This window comes from Arvicanthis niloticus, chromosome X (genome assembly GCF_011762505.2).
Source record: "Arvicanthis niloticus isolate mArvNil1 chromosome X, mArvNil1.pat.X, whole genome shotgun sequence".
Classification (NCBI taxonomy): domain Eukaryota; kingdom Metazoa; phylum Chordata; class Mammalia; order Rodentia; family Muridae; genus Arvicanthis; species Arvicanthis niloticus.
In genome coordinates, this window is record NC_047679.1 from 124,532,847 (window position 1) to 124,554,418 (window position 21,572).

At 39.9% G+C, this 21,572-nt stretch overlaps 1 protein-coding gene across 2 annotated transcripts in view; it reads left to right on the top strand.

The window, feature by feature from the left end:
- Positions 1 to 14,666: 14,666 nt before the first annotated feature.
- Aff2 (ALF transcription elongation factor 2) overlaps positions 14,667 to 21,572 on the top strand; it is a 450,392-nt gene continuing 443,486 nt past the window's right edge. For both annotated transcript variants that reach the window (XM_034485864.2, XM_034485865.2), the window contains exon 1: positions 14,667 to 14,844. In XM_034485864.2, the coding sequence (XP_034341755.1) occupies positions 14,798 to 14,844 (47 nt within the window). In that variant the 5' untranslated portion in view covers positions 14,667 to 14,797. The remainder of the gene's footprint in view (positions 14,845 to 21,572) is intronic.

A 21,572-nucleotide genomic window follows, 5' to 3' on the forward strand; every position in this document is an offset into this window, starting at 1 on the left:
GCCTACTTTTTTGATCAGTTCTTAAAAGAAGAATATTGAAGTCCCCATTTCTAACATGGACATGCTTAATTTTTCTTTCAAGTTAATATTTTTCTTTTGCATTTTCAAGTGTCAGTATAAAGTCTATACTTAAGAGGATTTTTTCTCATAAAGAATTGAGCATTTAGTATCTATGATATAATATCCATTTTTCTCCAATTGTATTATGGGTTTTTTACTAATATGTATCTTCATGTCTATAATCAATCTACTTAAATCCAAATAAATGGACAGTTTAAAAGTGATGGAAAATAGAATACCATGCATATTAGTACAAAAAGCCATAATTCACAATGAAAATGTATCACTCATAGGTATTTATGTACTGAAGAACATAGCAACCACATTTATGAAGCAAAAATTTCAGATAATGACTTTAATGAAGAGTCTCAGTCCCCCACCACAGTTCTTCATCCCATTCCTCCTCCCCTTTGCCTCTAAAAGGGTGTCCCCCTGACACACCAGGTCTCCTTCCCTGGGGCCTTAAGTCTCTCTAGGAGTAAGTGCATCTTCTCTCACTGAGGCCTGACTAGGCAGACCTCAGCTATATTTGTGCCAGGGGCCTCAGGCCAGCCCATGTATGCTCCTGGTTGGTGGCTCAGTTTCTGGGAGCTCCCTGGGGTCTGGGTTAGTTGAGACTGTTGGTCTTCCTAGGGCTGCCCTCTTCTTCAACTTCTTATAGCCTTCACCTAGTTCAACCATAGGGTTCCCCAACTTCAGTTCATTGGTTGGGTACAAGTATCTACTTCTGTCTCAGTCAGGGGCTGGTAGGGCTTCTCAGAGGACAGCCATGCCAGGCTTCTGCTTATAAGCACATCATAGATCCTTAATAGTGTCAGGCCTTGGTGGTGCTCCACCCTGCCACACATATACACACATACATGCATACACACCGACACACACACACACCGACACACACACACACAAGATGGATCTCAAGTTGGGCTGATCATTGGACCTCCTTTCTTTCAGTCTCTTCTTCATTTTTGTCCCTGCAGTTTTTTAGACAGGAACAGTTCTAGATCAGAAACTTTGACTGTGAGTTAGTAACCTTCCCCTCCATTTGAGGCCCTGTTTGTCTATTGGAGGTGGATGCTTTGAGTTCCCTCTCCCCAGTGTTGGACATTTTGGCTGAGGTCACCTGCAATGAGTCCTGAGAGTGTTTCACCTCCTGGGTGTCTGGTACTTTCTAGAGGGTCCCCTCACCTGCCCCCCCCCCAATTCTGCTTATCTACATTCATTCTCTTGGCCCTCTGAGCTTCTCTCCTTTCTCCTTCCCCCCATATTTAATCCTGTCCCCCCTTTCCCTTACCTCTTTCCTCTCCCATTTAGGTCCCTCCCTCCCTCTACCTCTTGTGATTATTTCCTTCCTCCCAAGTGTGGTTGAAAACTCCACACATGGGCATTTCTTTTTGTTACACTTCTTACTGTCTGTGGGTTATATTCTAGGTAATCTGTAATTTTTGACTAATATTCACTTATCAGTGAGTATATACCATGCATGTCCTTTTGGGTCTGAGTTAACTCACTCAAGATGTTATATTCTAGTTCTATCCATTTGTCTGCAAATTCATGATGTCCTTATTTTTTAATAGCTGAATAGTATTCCATTGTGTAAATGAACCACATTTTCTATATCCATTGTTTTGTTGAGGGACATCTGTGTTGTTCCAGATTACAAATAATGCTGCTATGAACACAGTGGAGCACATGTCCCTGTGGTATGGTAGGGCTTATTTTGGGTATATGCCCGAGTGTTATAGCTGGGTCTTCTGGTAGAACTATTTCCAATTTTCTGAGGAATCACAAGATTGATTTCCAGAGTGGTTATAACAGTTTGCAATCCCACCAACAATGGAGAAATGTACCTCTTTCTCCACATCCTTTTCAACTTGTGCTGTGATTTGGGTTTTTTATCTTAGGCATTCTGATTGGTGTGAGGTGAAATCTCAGATCATCTTTTGATTTGCATTTCCCTGATGACTAAGGAATTTGAACATTTTTTAAAGTGCTTCTCAGTCATTCCAGATTCCTCTGCTGAGAATTCTGTTTAGCTCTGTACCCCATTTTAAAATTGAGCTATTTGGTATTTTTTGAAAGTTAAGTTCTTGAGTTCTTTATATATTTTGGATATTTGGATTCAGATGTAGGGTTAGTGAAGATTTTTCCCAATCTGTAGGTTGCCTATTTGTCCTATTGATGGTGTCTTTTGACTTATAGATGAGGTTCCATTTATCAATTGTTCTTAGAGCCTGAGTCATTGGAGTTCTGTTTAGGAAATATTCCTCCCTGCCCATGAATTCAAGGCTCTTTCCCAGTTTCTTATCTACTAGATACAGTGTTTCTGGTGTTATGTTAAGGTCCTTTATCCACTTAGACTCGGACTCTGTGCAGGGTGATAAGTATAGATCTATTTTCATTCTCCTGCATACAGATCAACCAGCTAGACCAGCACCATTTATTGAAGATGTTTTATTTTTTCTGTGTATGTTTTTGGCTTTGTCAAAGATCAAGTATCCATAGATATATAGGATTTCTTCTGGGTCTTTAATTTTATCCCATTGATCAACCTGTCTGTTTATGTGCCAATACCATGAAGTTTTTATCACTATTGCTCTGTAGTGCAGCTTGAGGTCAGGGATGGTGATTTTCCCCAGAACTTTTTTTATTGTTGAGAATTGTTTTGGCTACCCTGGATTTTTTTGTTTTTCCATATGAAGTTGAGAATTGCTGTTTCCACATCTTTGAAGTATTGTTTTGGAATTTTGATGGGGATTGCAGTGGATCTGTAGATTGCTTTTGGTAAGATGACTATTTTCACTATGTTAATCCTACTAGTCCATGAGCATGGGACACCTTTCCATATTCTGAAGTCTTCTTTGATTTTTTTTTCAGGGATTTTTAGTTCTTGTCCTATGGATCTTTCACTTGCTTGGTAAGATTTACAACAAGATATTTTATACTATTTGTGGCTATTGTGAAGGGTGTCATTTCCCTAATTTTTTCTCAGTCTGTTTATCATTTGAGTAAACAAAGACTACTGATTTGTTTGAATTAATTTTATATCATGCCACTTTGCTGAAGTTGTTTATCAGGAATTCTCTGGTGGAATTTTGGGGGTTGCTTGTATATACTATCATATCATCTGCAAATAGTTACACTTTGATTTCTTCCTTTTCCAGTTTGAAGATCCCTTGATCTCCTTCTGCTGTCTAATTGTTCTGGCTAGATTTTCTAGTACTATATTAAATAGATATAGGGAGAGTGGGCAGCCTTGTCCCTGATTTTAGTGGGATTGCTTCAAGTATCTCTCCATTTAATTTGATATATCCTATTGGTTTGATATAGATTGCTTTTATTATATTTAGGTAAGGGCCTTGAATTCCTGATTTCTTCAAGACTTCGTACATGAGGGGTGTTGTATTTTGTCAAAGGCTTTTTCAGCATGTAAGGAGATGACCATGTGGGTTTTTTCTTTGAGTTTTATATAGTGCATTACGTTGACGGGTTGTCATATATTGCAACATTCCTGCAATCCTGGGATGATGCCTACTTGATCATGGTTAATGATGGTTTTGATGTATTCTTGGATTTGGTTTTTGAGAAATTTATTGAGTAGTTTTGCATCAATAGTCATAAGTGAGATTGGTCTGACATTCTCATTCTTTGTTGGGTCTTTGTGTGGTTTAGATTTCGAAACCTCAAAGCTTACTATTCCAGGGACACACTTCCTCCAACAAGACTATATCTTCTCATCCTTTTCAAACAGTACAACTCCATGCTGATTAAGCTTTCAAATTTATGATCCTATGGGGGCCATATTTATTCAATCACCACAACCTTGCTGAAAGACATCATAGACTGGTACCTTTTTCAGAGAGGAAGTTTGATAGAGGAGAATAGAAGCCCTAGTCTAGTGGCATGCATTTGAAATCTTATTCTGTTCCTTATAAAGATTTATTTGTACAAGAGTGTTTTGTCTGTCTACTGTGTGTGCCTGTACATATGGAAATCATAAGAGGGTGTCAGATCCCCTGAACTAGACTTATATGCTGAAAATCAAACCAGGGTCCTTTACAAGCACATCAAATGCTCTTAACCTCTGAATTATCTCTCCAGCCACAGATCCCAAAGATTTTAAATTTTATAATGCTTATTTTTCTTTTGACTTCTGACATTTTCAGTTGAAAAATATCCCAACTGGTATCCAGAATCTTCAAGATATTTAAGTTCTAAATTTCTGTGATCATATATATTACTATTAAAAATTAGTTTTTCAACAATGTTCAATATTGTATGGACCATTCCATATTATTACTATTTATCTGCTAATGTATCATATTTTATATATGTTTTGTTTTTATAGTTCAAAATGCTGCATTTATACCTAATGGGTATATAATTTATCACTTGAAAACTCTAAAACAATCTATTTGAAAAGTTTTATACAGTATGTGCATTTGTATAGAGAGACATCATTTAAACAGCACAATTAGCTTGTGTACTTTTAATTATATTGTTTACTGATTTAAGTTCTGCTAATGGTTCATAGGAACACAAGGCCCTTGACTAATAGCCTCAGAAAGATATTACTCACTTCAGAGTCTCCTTACAATGCTCATGGGGACTGTGAACTTCTTGTTCTTATAAATGGTCTTGATGCTTGTTCAACCTTAAAAATGTTAAGTACAGACACAAATCTAGCAGAAAGTTTTTGTCATGTTTGTTTCATTGAATTTCTGGAAACTACATTAGTAAGTACATTGCAAAGCTTCCAGCTAGCTACTTGGAAGCCTATTAATAGTGGTTAATGAGTTGAAATAACTGCTTATTTACATGTGCTTTTCATGAAAAGCCAATTCAGTGACTAGAAGTGAAGCACATGAAAATTGCAGGAAGAGAGAGGTACATGTTTTCTATTTTTCCCTCCCTTTTCAGATCAAAAGATTCTCATCTGTGACAGTTTTGGCCATGGTGAATTGAAGATGAATGAGCAAAATGGGCAAGTTTTTGCCTGCTTCATATATAGAATATAGTTTCCATCTGGCCTATGTGGAACACTTTTATTACCAAAATCCAGAAAATTAGAATGAACACAGTATTCTCTCTTGGTGGAAATAGAAAAACGGGGGTTGGAGACGTGGATCAGTGGTAGAGTGTTTGCTTAGCATGAGCAAGGCCTTGGCTTTGAGCCCAATCAGAATGGACAAAAATAGAAAAGGAAATAATATTGGAGAGAGGATTGGAGATGATGGCATGAAAACTGAAAGAAGACCTCGTGTTAGCTGTACGAATGATACCATTTTGGTCAAAACACATTATTAATGAAACTAATGGAAAATCAAAATAGGAACAGAACATTTCTTTCTATAAAGATGTGGTTTTTTATTTTGATTTTATTGCTTTAATTAAGTACTCTGTTGGCACTTTATATACTTAGTTGAACTAAAATAATCCATTCTAAGAATCCTGGCTTTAAATAAGTTGACTGTGTTTGTCCACATAGTGCTTAGTAGTTTCTTCAATGAGGTGGATTGAATGCTTTTCTATTTAGAACCTACATATTTTCTTTTTGTTTTGTTTTGTTTTTTGGTTTTTTTGTTTTTTGTTTTTTCTTTTTTATTAAATATTTTATTTACACTTCAGATGCCATCCCCTTTCCCCATTCCCCCCCTTAGAAAACTCCTATCCCATGCCCCCTTTTCCTTTTTTAAAAAATGTTAATCATAGGCTTTATAAGTTTGGTATTGCTCAATCAGAGGTGTAACCCACTACTCAACCTAGATATATCAACTATCTTTGACTGGTGGAGATACATGAACACCTGCCTCCCTGTCTCCCCCCTCTTTCTCTCTTTCATCACCTAGCTTCTCCTCTCCTTCTTCTCCTCCTCTTCTTACTCCTTCTCTTCCTCTCAGTACTCCTCCCACCTTAGCTCCTCCTACATATCACCCTTCCTGTTAAAATGAAACTTTTCTCTCAAAATACAATTAGAGCATAATTATGCCTATTTGTATCAGTGAGGTACAAGATAGTCCTAATACCCAGTCCATCATTTTGTTGAGACTAACCAGCACCTCTGTCATCTATCCTAACTAAAACATTTATTTCTGAACCTGGCTTTAGGATGAATGTCAGCTGACGACCATCCACTCAAATCTTTTCTCTCAAGGTAAATAGCCAGGATTGGCTATGAGGCTATAAGTTTTCAACCCCGTCAGAGATCCAGAATGACTGAGTTAACTATAATTGTGGGAAGCACAAAGCATAGCTTCTAAAACTTAGCCAATTTATAGAGACCTCTGAACACCTGGACAGTCCCTCTACTTCAAAACGTTGGAACATCTGTTCTTCCGCCTTCTGGCCCAGGAGAACCTACATATTTTCAAGCAGTAGTATGAGACAAAGATTTGCTTAGCCTGAAACTTTTTGGAGATTAATGGACTTTTGCTGATATTAATTTATTAAGGGTATTATTATTATTATTATTATTATTATTATTATTATTATGCTTTTGCTTTTTCAAGACAAGTTTTCTCTGTGTAACAGCCCTGACTGAACTGGAACTTGCTTTGTAGACCAGCCTGGGCCCAAACTAACAGATACCTGCTTGCCTCTGCCCCCTGCTTTCTGGGCTTAAAGTCATAGGCCACCCTACCACCACCTGGCCTAGAGAGATTATTAATCCTCAAATAAAGCAATTTGGATTTCACAGACTTTTAAGTTAAATTTATGTTCTTCTCACAGAATAAAGCCTTTCTTAAGGGTTTGAGTAACAACTATTTGATGATATAAAGTGGTAGAGGGCACAATGGCTTATGATCTAAGGATGCCATGATTTTGAAAATAGGAGACTTTCTGATGAGTCTGGATCTGATAAAACTTTCTGAAAAGTCTTAATGAGTAATTTAGGTGTCTATTAGTGTATGGACAATGAAAATGTTTCTGATACAGCTGTTCTTTTGATATATAAAACTAGATAGTGGCAGAGAAAAAGAGCTTGTATGACTCATTCTATTGATCAATTTGAGTATAAGGAATAAGAAATCATGAGGGTTTGCAATCCCATAGGAAGAACAACAATATCAACCAACCAGACTCCCCAGAGTTCCCAGGGACTAAACCACCAACCAAAGAGTGCACATGGAAGGACCTATGGCTCCCGCTGACAAGTATGTAGTACAGGATGGTCTTGTTGGGCTTCAATGGGAGGAGACACTCTTGATCCTGTGAAGGCTCCATACCTCAGTGTAGGGGAATGCCAGGGCAGAGAGGTAGGAGTGAGTGAGTGAGTGAGTGAGTGGGTGGGTGAGGCAGCACTCTCATGGAAGCAGGGGGGAAGGGGAATGGGATAAGGGGTTTCCATGTGGAGTGGGGAGGTGAGGACAAGGAAAGGGGATAACATTTGAAATGTAAATAAAGAAAATATCCAATAAAAAAGAAATCACAATTCAGCAGGTAAAGTTAAATAAAATAGCCAAGTAACATCAGGAAATGTTACTTCTATGCTAACCAAGTGTGACAAAATGAAGTACAGGTTTGTAAGTGACATGTACCTCTTTTAGACTATAGTTTCTCAGGTTAGGAAGAAATTTTGGACTTGAGTCAACCTTTAAATGCCCTACAACTTATAAAGAAGATGGTCAGACTTGACATGAGTAGGCATCTACAGAACAATCACAGCAGGTTCCAGTACCATTGTTAGTGAATACCAAGGCAGTGAGTGGGTTCATTAAGATTGTTTCAGGCTCAAGGTAGAAGGATGCTATATGGGGTCATTGGGCAAAAGATAGAAAGTCTGCTCAGTCATGTCACTGCTGCATTTCAGGTTGACTACTTCTTATTCTGATGTGCTTCAATTGCTGCAAAAGAAGGGATCAAGTCTCTTGTAATAGGACAGCCAGGCCTCTTCAGGACAGCAGTGGCCAGGAGGTCAACTGATTAGACAAAAGTTTCCATGGCTGAGGATCACTGCCATGCAGTGAAGCACCACACACTATTTGTACCTTTGACAATCACTCTTAAGCCCAGCATCAAAGCTTTCTAGAATAATTTACTTCAATAGTTTAATGGATTCTGCTTCCTAAAAATGAAACAAGGTGGACATGGTTGTGTGGTCACTTAGGAACTTATTTTACTTCTACTATGGCTTCTCTTATGGTTTCCATTATCAGCAATTTATTAGATAAATAATTACTTCTAATTATGTTTAGAACCAAGATCATTCAAACAAAAACACTGAATTAAAACCATTTTTATCTTAATATAAAAACTAAGCATCAGCATCCTTTCTAAAAGTGGTTGTCAAATGTACAGAAGCTTGTAGTACATAATAACTTACTAGTTTAAAATATCAAACTTCCAGATTGCCAGACACTGGAACTTCTACTCTGGAAACCCTTTTGCAAACAAGCAAATATCTCTAGGAAAGCCCTGCAAACACAGCTAGTACACTGAACACTGCCAATCTCACCTGCAGAGAAGCCTCTGAGATACCAGCTCTAAAAGTGATAAGAGCACACATTGATTTGGAGCTTTTGCTATTTGCAAAGCACTTTCGTATACAATAGTTTTCCTCACTGACATCTATGAAAATGACATGCCTCCAGAACCCAGTCCTGCATCCCTGTGGAGTATAATCAGTAAAAGGACTTCTGGTAGTCACACTGTTGAAAGGATTGAGCAGGGCAGCCAAGGATCATTGATCAGAGAGCTCCAGGACAGAGAGACTTACTCTACAGGGCCAGGAATGGAAATAACGATCTGGTCACTGAGGTGACTGACTCTTCATAATGCCTGCATAATCATTATAGTGTGTGATCTACATTAGGACAGAGGCCTCAAATCTACATGCCATAGAATACCAGACTTGAATCACTCCCAGCCCTCTCCTTAAGGAAATCGATTCCCTAGTAAATTAGGAGAGAGATAGCTATGGATCTGTACTTAAGATATATTGTGATCTTATGTAGAAGGCAATTCTCCATGGATGTGGCTTATAGAGCACCAACCGCCAAGTGCTCCTCAAAAATTTACCAAGAAGGTTTTCTAGCTCTAGGTTTCTAATCTTGAAAAAGACATGCCTTGCTCTCCTTATATGATGAAGCAACAATTGCTTCATCATATTCTTGCTTCCTGTTGCCTTTCACACTAACTTTCTTTAACAGAGTAATTAGCTCAGCCAACTGATTCCTGCGATTCAGCCAACAGTTGAGATCCAGGAAATTGCGTCATGAGAATTTTTTTTTTCTTAATGTAACAGCTAACTGATGACACAACTACACTCCCAAACTCCTAGGCTTTAAGACTATAAAAATAAGGCAAATAGAATTAGCACTGGGCTTGGCTAGTAGAGAATCAAATCTGAGACTCAGCTACTCAACTGTGCAAATATGTGACCTTCATGGAGGCACTTAACCTGGGTTTTCTTGGCTGTCAAATGAAAATAATGTCTTGCATGCCTTCCATAGTTACAGTGATAGAAATCCTCCATTAAGTCAGTATTAGTACAAGGATTTTGTAGCAAGTAAACTTGGGTATAAAACCTGGCTATAGTACTTGTGAAGTCTATGAATTTGAGTAAATACTTACTCTTTGCAAGAAACTTTTTTTTCTTTTTTTTATTGGATATTTTATTTACACTTCAGATGGCATCCCCTTTCCCCATTCCCCCCCTAAGAAAACCCCTATCCCATGCCCCCTTCTCCTTTTTGCATTTACACACTTTTTAAAAATGTTAATCATAGGCTTTATAAGTTTGGTATTGATCAATCAGAGGTGTAACCCACTACCCAACCTAGATATATCAACTATCTTTGACTGGTGGAGACACGTGAACAACTGCCTCCCTGTCTGCCCTCTCTTTCTCTCTCTCATCACCTAGCTTCTCCTCTCCTTCTCCTCCTCCTCTTCTTACTCCTTCTCTTCCTCTCGGTACTCCTCCTACCTTAGCTCCTCCTACATATCACCCTTCCTGTTAAAATGAAATTTTTCTCTCAAAATACAATTAGAGAATAATTATGCCAATTTGTACCAGTGAGGTACAAGATAGTCCTAATACCCAGTCCATCATTTTGTTGACTAACCAGAACCTCTGTCATCTCTCCTAACTAAAACACTTAGTTCTGAACCTGACTTTTTTCTTGGCTTTAGAATGAATGTCAGCTGAAAATCATCCACTCAAATCTTTTCTCTCAGGTAAATAGCCAGGATTGGCTATGAGACTATAAGTTTTCAACCTTGTCAGAAATCCAGAATGAGTGAGTTAACTACAGTTGTGGGAAGCACAAAGCATAGCTTCTAAAACTGTTTTACTGCTATGCTAAATATGACCAAGGAATTACAGAAATCTGAATTTTAAATCATAACAGCATCACCTCTCAACTATCATTAAGGGCATGATTGTATCTGATATTTAAGACCCAGCAGAAACCCAGAGCCAGAAACTTTGGAAAAGCTCTGAAATCAGGTCATTCTCTATGATAACCAGAAAGCCCAAGGGTAAAGACTTTCAATTATAATACATGATTGAGATCCAAAGTACAAAGTAGAATGGTGGAGAAAACCCACATGTATATTTATAAGGTGCATCTTCACAGTTTTAGAGAATTGCCCCCTGAGCGGAGTTGAAATCACCTCATGAACCACCATCACTGACTGGTTGAATAAACCCTAGGAGGCCCACTAGATCCCAAACACCGTGGTGAGTTTCATTGCACAGTCCGCGTCTCTGTCCTTGATGTCTGTAGTTCCTGAACACACCAGATTTGAACAAGTAAGTACTGAAATCTGGAAGTTAAAATAAAACAACCCCTCCCCCAAAACAAACAAATAACAAAAACCATGGAAGTGCCCCTTTAACATGGATTATTCTGGAAGTTGCTACATAGTTGAGAAAATTGCCCCAGCATCAGTTATGGTGGCCCATTCTAAACTCAAGGTAGCACCAAGTTTCTCTGTCATAAAGTTCCTTGATGTTCCCAGTGCAGTTCATGGAATTACATTCAACAGTTTCACTAACATGAACTAACACAAATCATAATTTCTTCCTAGGGAGTAAGTCTGCCTTACTACATGCCAGGTCAGAAGCAAATGAGGAAATCTGAGTTACAACAGGGGGACATATATCACACTTTGTCAGTTTGTTCCTTTCCTGAAACTGACATGCATAGCTAAAGTATTTTAAATTAATTTTAGTTTTAGACACTATCAGAATCTGTGTGACAATGCCTTTAATAATACTATAGGAATGGAGGGTTTCAGGTTCTTTGAAATGAAGATTAGTACTTGGAGACTTTGAATTAAACTCCTTTAAAAGTAATTCAAGGGAAAAATTTCCTTCTGAAGATCTTAGAATCAGCATTTCTCTCAAGTCACACCTGTTAAAAATAATTTCTGCTTTACTTCCATGGGTTGAGATATGGAGTCTCACTTTTGATCTTGTGCTGCCTGCAGAGGCTGTTCAGTGGCCATCCTAGCAGGCCCCCTTTGACTGATGATTTGGTGAATGGGGAAGGTTAGTGAAGTACAATGTACAAGGTAGTCAAGATGACAGATGCTAATAAAGAGGAGGATCAGGCAGAGCAGAGGGAGTGTACAGCTTCCAAATACTGAATTGAACTGTCAGCTGTGAATCTGTGGCCTAACATAGGCCCTGCTAGGTCAGGAAAGCAGGAACAACTAAGGGGATTTGCCTGCCAAATCCAGGACAACAACTGGCCTAGAGGAGCCTTTTTACCTTGGGGAAGATAGCCCAGTAAGTGGAATGGTACAAAAGTAACCTGTCCTCCTAGAGACTAGATGGTCTTGCTGTTAGCATGACAGATGCAGGCAGCCTGACTCCCGGGAGCATCTATCAGAGCCAGGGTTGTGCAAGTCTAGTACTAAGAGAGAAAACTAGCCTTAGATCTAAGATAACAAAGCCTCCCCCACTTAGTGTGTGCTGGACCTGAGCTACTGACAACAGGGACAGCCTGGCCTCTTCTGTGTTACCTCTTTTAGTCTCCTCTCTGTTAGGAGGTGGTGGGGAGGGGGAGCTGCTTCCATGCCTTCTAACTTGGTTTTGATCTCCGGAAGGGAAAGCCCCTGCCCCTCTTTGAAGCAGCAGCCAGCACCACTTGTCTCTTCTCTCCTTCCCGCAGGCACTTCTGTTCAGAGTGGTGCCTCTTGCTGGCGCCTTCTGCTTCTGCTCTGTCCCCCTGCTGATTGGGAAGAAAGTGCACCAGTGGGGTGATGGGGTCTGAAACTCTTAAAGGAGCAGCTTTATTTCTGTTGAGAATTTATTTAGAATGTTGCTTGTATGCCTTTTCCCAATCAACAGATCCTTCTAATGAAAATAAAACAGGTAACAATTGACCATAATCCTCATTTAAATGTTAACTCTAGACGTTCTGGATTTGCATAAGCATTTTAAAACAGATCAAGCATTAGCCAGCCCATGGTGATAATCATTATTAGCAATCAAATGGAATTTGAGCATCACTTACTGAGGGCATAATGTATAAGGGCCACAAGTCTGGATGGGGGTATTTCTTGTCAAAGGAAGGACTGGCACTCTAGGACAGAAGATAAACAAGACACACAGATCATTTGTAACCCCACCTCCACTATTTTTAAATCCTGTAGTAGCAGCCATATTCCAGTGGAGTTAACACAACCTGTAGCCAGTTAACAAGCTAATTTGGAACATGGTCTCCCTTTGGCTGGCCATTGATTTTTTTTTTTTTTTTTGTCAATCCAAAAGTATCTGTTGAAGACTTGGTTCGTTCCATGCAAACTACACATTGGGTAAAGTCCCACTAAATACAGAAATTGTAACATCTTGGAGCTTCACTACAATGTGCTTTCTTCCCCTTACCCCCACCCCGGAAAAAAAGTAAAATAAACTAAGCCCTGGGTATAAGCAATCCAAAGATAGACCTGTGGCACTTTCTACAGGGTTTTATGGTGCATGGCTTGTCTGGTTCAAAGTTGAAATCTGACTTATTTTTCCCCCTCTAGGAGAAATGTTAGATCTTGAGCAAATGACCTAGTGGGGACTCTTAGTTTATCAGAATCAAAAAGCAAGGTCATCTGGATGATTTTGAGTGTGTGAGGTGATTGAAAACAAATATTCGAATAGGAAAAGAGAAAAGATCAGAATAAGCCAGATGGACACTAGGGTAACACTTTAATTGTACAGATGTGCAAACTGAGGCTAAGAGGTTCTCTCAGTGTTGTCTACTGCTCTGCTCACTTCCAGCCCTACTATTTCAGCACTGTGCCAATACTGCACCTTCCCTGTAAGGACTCGTAGGGAAGCAATTCAAATGACTGAGACTCCAAACTGAACAAGCCTTTGTAATTCTCTGTATCCTTTTTCTCTTGAGTAGGTGAGGAAACTTTTCCTTTGAGGAACACGCTGAAGGAATGGATTCATCCTTTCCAGGACTAGAAGGGCAAGCAGAAAGGAGGAGAGGGGTGTGGTTAAGCCCTCCACGTGCAGAGAGACCATACTCAAGCCAGAAGGGAGAGAAGCAGCTGGTGCGTGGGATAGTGGGCACACACCCAGCGGTTTTCCTGTTTCTCGGAGAAGGAAAATGCAGGAGGTTTTAGCCCAAAGCACAAGGTTGGAACTAGCACTGTAACCACTTATCCCAAGGACCACTCAAGGGGCCGCCCTTTATCCCTCCCATTGCAGCTTACTAAATCCAGCGCCCAGAGCTTGCTGACCTACTGAGCGACCAGTATTCCCTCAGCCTAAGAGGATATTGCAGCGTGAACTCGAGCTGTGATGCGCAGCATGGCAGAAATAGTGAAGGTGACCGCCCTGTCCTCCCTGAACACATATGCCCCGTGAGGCAGCCCTGAGGGACGCTGGAGACGCAAAAGTTTGATCCAGTGGTCTGAAAAGAATGTCTGGGCAGGGACTGCAGGCAATGGCAGCAGGGCGCTAGCTCTTTCTTGCAGCAGTTTGTGCACTCTTTCTTGATGGCAAGTACTACATCCCAGTGGTAGGTTGGAGTGAGGGTGTCCCGTTCTGCTAGTCTACATTCTGGTACAGCAAGACCACCTTCTGTGTCCCCGTGTCTGTGTCCCAGGACCTCCTCCGGGTCCTGGGCTGGATTTGAGTCTTCAGCTCTGCAACTGCCCCCATCAGCTGATTTTGACAGGGGGTGGGGGGGCATGTAGGAGCACAGGCGGGCGGGGCTAGCCCCTGCCAGATCCAAGGATGATAACGTGTCTGCTCCATGTCGCGGCTTCGAGCTGTCCAGGCTCCGCCCCCTGTGAGTGTGTAAGTGTGTGATGCTGTCTCGGCCGCCGCCGCCGCCTGTGCAGCCGCCGCCGCCGCTGCTGCCGCCCCGGCTGCCGCGCCGCGCCACTGCCACTGCCTCGCTCGCCCCCGCCTCAGCCGTCGCCACCCGCCCGCAGCCTGCCAGGCGGGCGGCCCAGCCGGCCCCAGCTCCAAGCGGCCGCCACCGCAGCCCGGACGCGCTGGGCACGCGGGCAGCCGCGGAGCGAGTGGACCAGAGCGGGAGGTCAGGCTTTTGCCTGCCCGGTGCAATCGCTTCCGCCACCGCCGCCGCCGCTGCTCCAGAGCGCAGGACCAGGTACCCGGGGCGCCCGCCGCTGCCGCTAATGCGGCCCCAGCACTTTTAACCGGGCAGGAGGGCCAGAGAGCCGCGCCGCCGACCGCAGCCAGAGAGCCGCGCAGCTCAGAGCCGCGCCGACACGCAGCGAGCAGGGACAGACGGCCGCCAGCCGCCGCCGCCCCGCCGCTATGGATCTATTCGACTTTTTCAGAGATTGGGACTTGGAGCAGCAGTGGTAGGTGTTAAAATTTCTCTTCTCTTATGATGAGCGGGATCCTCGGTCTGGTCCGAGCTTTTCGCCTTTGTTAAGAAGAGCCAGAGCTGTTGTGGGGGGCGCCCCGGACACTCTCCCACTTGCTCCCAGACACCTCTAGCTTTGGCTTCAGTGACTCCTTGGTCGAGTGCTGGGATGGGGGAGGTGCGGGGACAGGGAAAGATGCAGGCAAAAGCATCTCTTTGCACTCCAAGTCTAAAGAGTTGCAGCTGGCCCATAGCAGCTTCAGTGCCACCCACCTGCACAACAACCTCCTGGGGGCTTTTCTCACCAGTGGCTCCTTAGGTAGGATCCAGTCTTAAATGCTTTAACTTTCCAGTTGCCAGTGTCTGCAGCCAGTGGCGGGAGAAAAAGCGACAGCCAGGTACCCAGAGGCCACCCTCAGCTTGCTTAGCGGCCACCGCCCACGCTGTAGCCACCTCAATCCCCACCCAGAAAGGCATGGGTCCAAAACCTTCCCTAATGCCTCTCCAGCCTAAGTTTCTCTTCTCAGAGCAGCGTCTTCAGGGGCCACCGAACTAGGAACCTCCAGCCTTTAGCGCTTGGCTTTCAAATGGAAGGGTGTTTGAAGTTGGCCCCCAAAGTCTGCAGCTCTGAAGTCAATGAACATTTAATTAGCCTCTGAACTCCCATTGGCTTCCCAGTGGGAGGCAGCCTTAGGTTTGTGTATCGGACACATTGGACACGTAGCTAGAATCCCAAGGTTTAGCCTGCTTTAAACAAAATACCCTAAAGTTGCTGCGAGATCCTGAAACACAGTGCAAAGGTGACTTGGATTAGGGTGGGGGAGCAGAAAGTTCTTCCTCTCTGTGTTGATGTACAGGCAGGCGCACATGCATACTGCTCCTCGGATCTAATAACTTTAGAAAAACTTCACCCTTTACTACAAACATTATCATTCTTTATAAATCACAATATTTTAGTATACCAGCCCCCTCTCGCCCATGTCCAAGTATTTAGATGAGGAAGGAGGCAGCCACAGCAGCAGAGACTTCGAATGGCACTCTTGCCCTTTAAATGTAGTGATAAGAATCTGTAGTGCCCACCAACAGTTTGAAATCTTTTGCAATGTTCAGACTACGAGCTGCTGGCGATGAATGCTGTGCCTTTTTTTTTTTTTTTTCAGGGATTTCCATTGTCAATGCCATGTTTTAGGCAATTTTCTTTTTTAAAAAAGGGTCAGATGCTTGGCCAAAGCTTTATTATGCCACTGGTGACTGCTTGGCTGCAAACCCAAAATACCTTACATTTTGTTTTATAGAAATTTCAAATAAATTATCGAATATATCAGTATTTATTTATAGACATTTTTAAAACTATGTATGATTTTATGAGCTGTGAGGAAAACATTATAGTTAAATAATCTGTTCTTAACTCAAATTTTTAAATTTCCTGCTCAATTAATGCTGTATTTCTGAATACATTTACTCTGCCATAGTAATTTATTTTGCTGACAACTGATAACCACAGCATTATTATCTGCATGCAATTTGTCTAATATATGCTTCAGGTAACACTGCTAACTTAATAGACATTGTTATAATTGATTTAAAGGCTTAGCTGAAATTTTAAGCATATACTGGGAACTAGGTTTCTGAACACACACATTCACATGTATTATTGTTTTAATCCTAGTTTAATATTATACATGTGTAGTTGAATATTTAAAGGGGATGTGAACCTTTCTGCTTAATTTCTGGTTTATAGGAACATGTGTGCCTCTTTCTCTTTAGAAATTTCTATTCTTAAGAAAAATACAAAACCATTTTTCTCCTGATCTGTAACTATGTCACATCCATTTTGGAGCATGCTGACCGATTTGGTAGATGTGATAGAACATACTGATGGAATGACATAACATATCTGCATAAAACAGAAAAGGCTGCCTTCTCTTTTTGTATACACGATCCACAGAATTTTCCTTCTTATTGCTTGGTTGTGAATGGCAAGTTTCTTATGAATCTGGGTTTATATTTTTAATGTTTGTAATGTGGTGTGCTTCTTTAAGTACCTCCATAGAGAAAAGAAACACAAATACGACCATGGTGTATAAGCAGAAAAGCTTGATATCATTCTTAATGATAATGTATATATCCTTCAAAACATACATATTTGTTATATGTTTACTTTGATTTCATGAAAATAACTAGAGGGTTACAGGAATAGTATGCACTACCCCATGTATGTAAAAAGACAGATGAGGGGGAAAGGCATAAAAGTTAAAGAGCTCATTTGCATTAAACCTATTCACTTGCGGAACAGCAAGCTTGAAACTATTTCTATGTTAACTCTACCTAGCTATATCTATCAATAAATTCATCAGGAGAGCTGAAAAATTAAAAATAAACCCCATCTCAATTTTCTAGCATTAATGAAGAATGGCTGCACATACACAGGTATATGCATTATTTATAAACACTTGGCTATAGTAAATTAAAAAAAAAAGCTGTGTGCACATTGATAAACATTCTTATGTTAGGACAAACATGCACTCCAAAGATGGGTTATGAATGCTGCTGCATTGTGCAGGTATGTGCAGTGTCTGGGAGTGCTCATATGCCTTACAGAATGTATCACTGGATTTTGCAAACTGTGATGGTAGCTTAATGGGTCATGCTCTGGACTCCATTAAAGGGCAAAAGCTCAAGTTCCTTAGGATTCCTGGATGCATGAGCAGTGTTCACCTGAGCTGGAATTTAATATGAACCATTCTGTGAAAGGAAAGGAAGGCACAGATCTTTATGCCTGCCAAATACATCATTTTATCTTTTTAAAAGAAGAAAAAAATATGGAGGAAGAAAGAGGAAAGCATAGTTCATGCTTTTTAAACCATTCCATAGATTTGTCCTTGTTAAACAAGTAAATGAATTCTTGAAATATCTGGATATCTTGTGGCTAGATTTGAATGTCTTTATCAACAGTGGCAAAGACATTAATATAAATGTAAAAGCTTACAAATTGTACAGGTTTTCTATCCCGTAAGCACCTACCTCTGTAGCGTTAAAGTGCCCTTTTGTAGTATGCCAAATTTCTTTTTGTGAGGCACTTACCTTTTAATTAAAAAATAAAGTGTGTGTTTGTGTGTGTGTACGTGTGTGTGTGTGTGTGTGTGTGTGTGTGTTAGGTGGGTAAAAAGATAAAGATAATTTTTAAGAACAGAAATGTTAAAATTCCCATGATAGCAAACCCCAAATATTAAAAATAATTATTTTAAAGAAATTGAGATAGTGGCCTGATTCTCATGGCAAAGGACTGCATCGGTTGTTTGTAGATTTTATATGATGTCTCACAAGTAGCCTAATTAGAGGCAAGCTTGCAAACGGGCAGTTATACAGGAAGAGACTTAAACTCACTAAACTGTTATATAAATAGAAAGTTCAAAGGTCTCTGTGAGGCTGTCAAGGCTGAGAAGGGGCCATGTGCCAGCCAGGCTTCTTCTATTTGGATGAAGGCAACCCCCAGGGCCTGCTCCAACAGCTAACACTTTCCCAAGTTTTCTGGACCTCATGGGGGCTGGAGGAGGGGACCTGCTTTCCAGACAAAAGTGAACTGTTCCAGCTCCAGCCAGGCATGGCTTGGACCACAGCAGCCCATCTGCCTCCACCCACTCCTGTGTTCCACACAGGTCCTCTGGGGCTCCCTTAGCTACAGTCTACCAGAAGAGTAGAACAGGACTGGTTGTGGATGGGAAAATGTGGGAAATAGAGGGAGTGCAACTTTTCTCATGCTGGGGCTACTAGGATAACACTGGGAGGAGGAGGAGTCTCATTTCCTTTAAGGCTTGTAGGCTGTCAGCCATTGATCTTTACCCCTTTATATTTTGTGGTACATTAAAAAGAAACTCTATAGTTCATGTTTTTGCCTAGTGTGATATGTATTCTCCAGTATGCTTGAGTATTCACTCAGTAAACCATTTTGTATATAGTGTTACAAAGAAATGTATGGGGAGGAGAGATTGAAGGTGGTAATACTTGCTCTTGATAAGATCCCTTCTACAATTTCCAGATATCCCTGCAAGGAATTAAGGCTGTCTGAGCTAATCTTAAAAATTACAGCTATTGGACAAGGAAGAAAATTATCTCATGTTAGAAATCAGTTTAATGATACATGAATTGTTTTGTTTATGGTTCAGTCAAGCGTTTAACAATTTTAAAATACACAAATCAAGATAGAAAATGACTGCCTCAAAATGTTTCAGTCATTATAGGCATTCATGACATCCCAAACATTTAAATAGTTTATAGATGGATAAAGATTATATTGTATTAAAACATGTTGATTAATGTTGGATAGAAATGATTCAAATGTGTTGAACCTTCATTTTATCTCCATTATTCTTAGCTGTGACTATTTTGTGTAATATTTATACATGCTCAAAAATTCTAAAAGTCCAATGAAATGATAGTCTGTAGAACAATCTCAAAGCTGTTTGCCTAAGAACTTGTAACTCTAGGTTATACTTCAAAGGGGTCAATCACCATATACTAGATTAATTTCTCATGTAGACAAAACAACTCAGTGATAACATTTTTTTCTTTTAATTTTGTCTTCGTGTGGTGCCTATGAGATAGAGGAAGAATAACTTTAAAAACAACATATTTACTGGTAAATGCTAGAAGAATGTGTGATGAAGATGAATGAAATCAAGAATTGAACTTGAAGAAAGTATCTTGAGGGCATGCACATGTATATGTGTTTCAGCTGCAGTTAGAACACAGGCTCATCATCCCTATTGTAGTTTGAGTATTTATTCATTTGGGGGAGCTCTAGACTTCATACATTCAGTGCTCTACCTCACTTAAGTTTTCCAACAACTTTCTGCAACATAATGAATGGCCTAAGATGATAGTTATTTTCAGAGATGTCAGCTATTTAGTAATGCAGGTCAGGTTACATCCTAGATGGAGCAGATCTCAAGGACATTTTAGCAAGAGTATTTCCAACAAGTTCATTGCTATTCCATAAGACACATCCTTTTATCTGAGTGAGTTGGAAATTGCCAGAGTTGTTCCCATTTTTCTGATGAGAAGACTTGATTCTAAACACATTGCCCAAGTACACACAGCCTGGTGCATATGATCAGAGATCCATTCTATGAAATACATATCAGGTGCTCTTCCACAAAACCTTATTGACTGTTAATTTATTGTGTGTTTTGAGGATATGTAGCTCTCACTAAATTAAATGAGTTGAAATGTGTAGATTACACTTACATAAGAAATATATATTTGTGCAATCACCATGTACTTGGCCAATCATATGGAACACTGATTTTTTCTATAAGTTAAAAAAGAACAATTTACATATTGATACAATCTCTTTTCTTTTTTCTTAGCATATATTAGTTGTAAATAATGGATTTTATTTAGACAATTTTATGTATGTATATAATATTCTTACCATAATCAATCATTTCATTTCTAATTACTTTCATAAATGCATTTTCATGGACATTTATGAATATTAACACATACATGTATATATCAACACATTTTCTAGAAATATGGAATACTTACTTAAATTATAGTTGTTATATGCACATAGGTACACCATATATACATATATAACAGTGAAAACTGAAGTTTAAAAGTTGAAATTGTTGAGCACTGACCACATATTATGAATGGTCAAATTTCTTAAATTTGGTATTGATTATAAAGATACATACATTTCTCTGGTTTATTTGCAGCTCCCAAGTGGGGGTAGGATGTTCATAATACTTCTTGTCAAAGCTTTGTAATGTATCACATCTGTTCTTTGTTTTTATCCTACCTCTAACCTTGAGGCTTTGTAAGAATTGATATAATTAACTCCATTTTCAAAGGGAGAAAATTGAAGTTCAGAGGGGTTAAGTGACTTAATAAAGTTGCACAGTAAATGAATGGTTAATTGAAATGTGCTGATTGTACTTTTCACTGCCTCACAACTGTTTCATTAAGGAATTTGTGTTTAAGATCATTGCTTCCTAAGTGATGGCAAATCACCCCTTTGCATCATCTAACATCATCTAACCTTCCCATCAGAGGGATTGAAGAATCATCTGTTGATTTACATCAGAGCCATACTTGGCTCAAAGACTGATCCATGCAAATGTGCATCTTTCAAAAACACTTGCTTAATAAGTCCATGAGATAATATTAGCCTGTGCCTGCATTGTAGTGTTTTAATTATTCTTATTCCTGTCAGGTCTGTTAACAGGTCTGTTCTGTCTGATCTCTTTTGCAGAAAATAATGAGACAAAGTAATGGTTACACAAAACTTAATAGGAAAGACAAAAATAGAAGCCGTGCTGTGGGTGCAATTTAAAACATATAATTTCTATGAAATATAAGATATGTTTATCACTGAAAAAAACATGAAGGAATAATTTTTAAAGCATGAAGTTACAGGAGTCAGTGTTATTGTTTCTCAATCTGTATGGAGAAAGTTAGAGAAGAATGTGTGACAAAAATCTGAAGAAGGGATGAGTGATCTCAGGGTTGGGATTTTTTTCAGCTTTCCTTGAGTTTCACTCTTTATGACTTGTATTTCATCACGAGAAAGCTGTTTTTCTACTTAACTGTTGTAGATCTACACCATAAATTATCATGACTGTTAAACAAAGGTCCAGCACTGGCTTCATATTATGCTAAACTTTTATGTTGTACTTTAATGAAATTTTATATGGTTGTTCAAAGCAAGACACACCA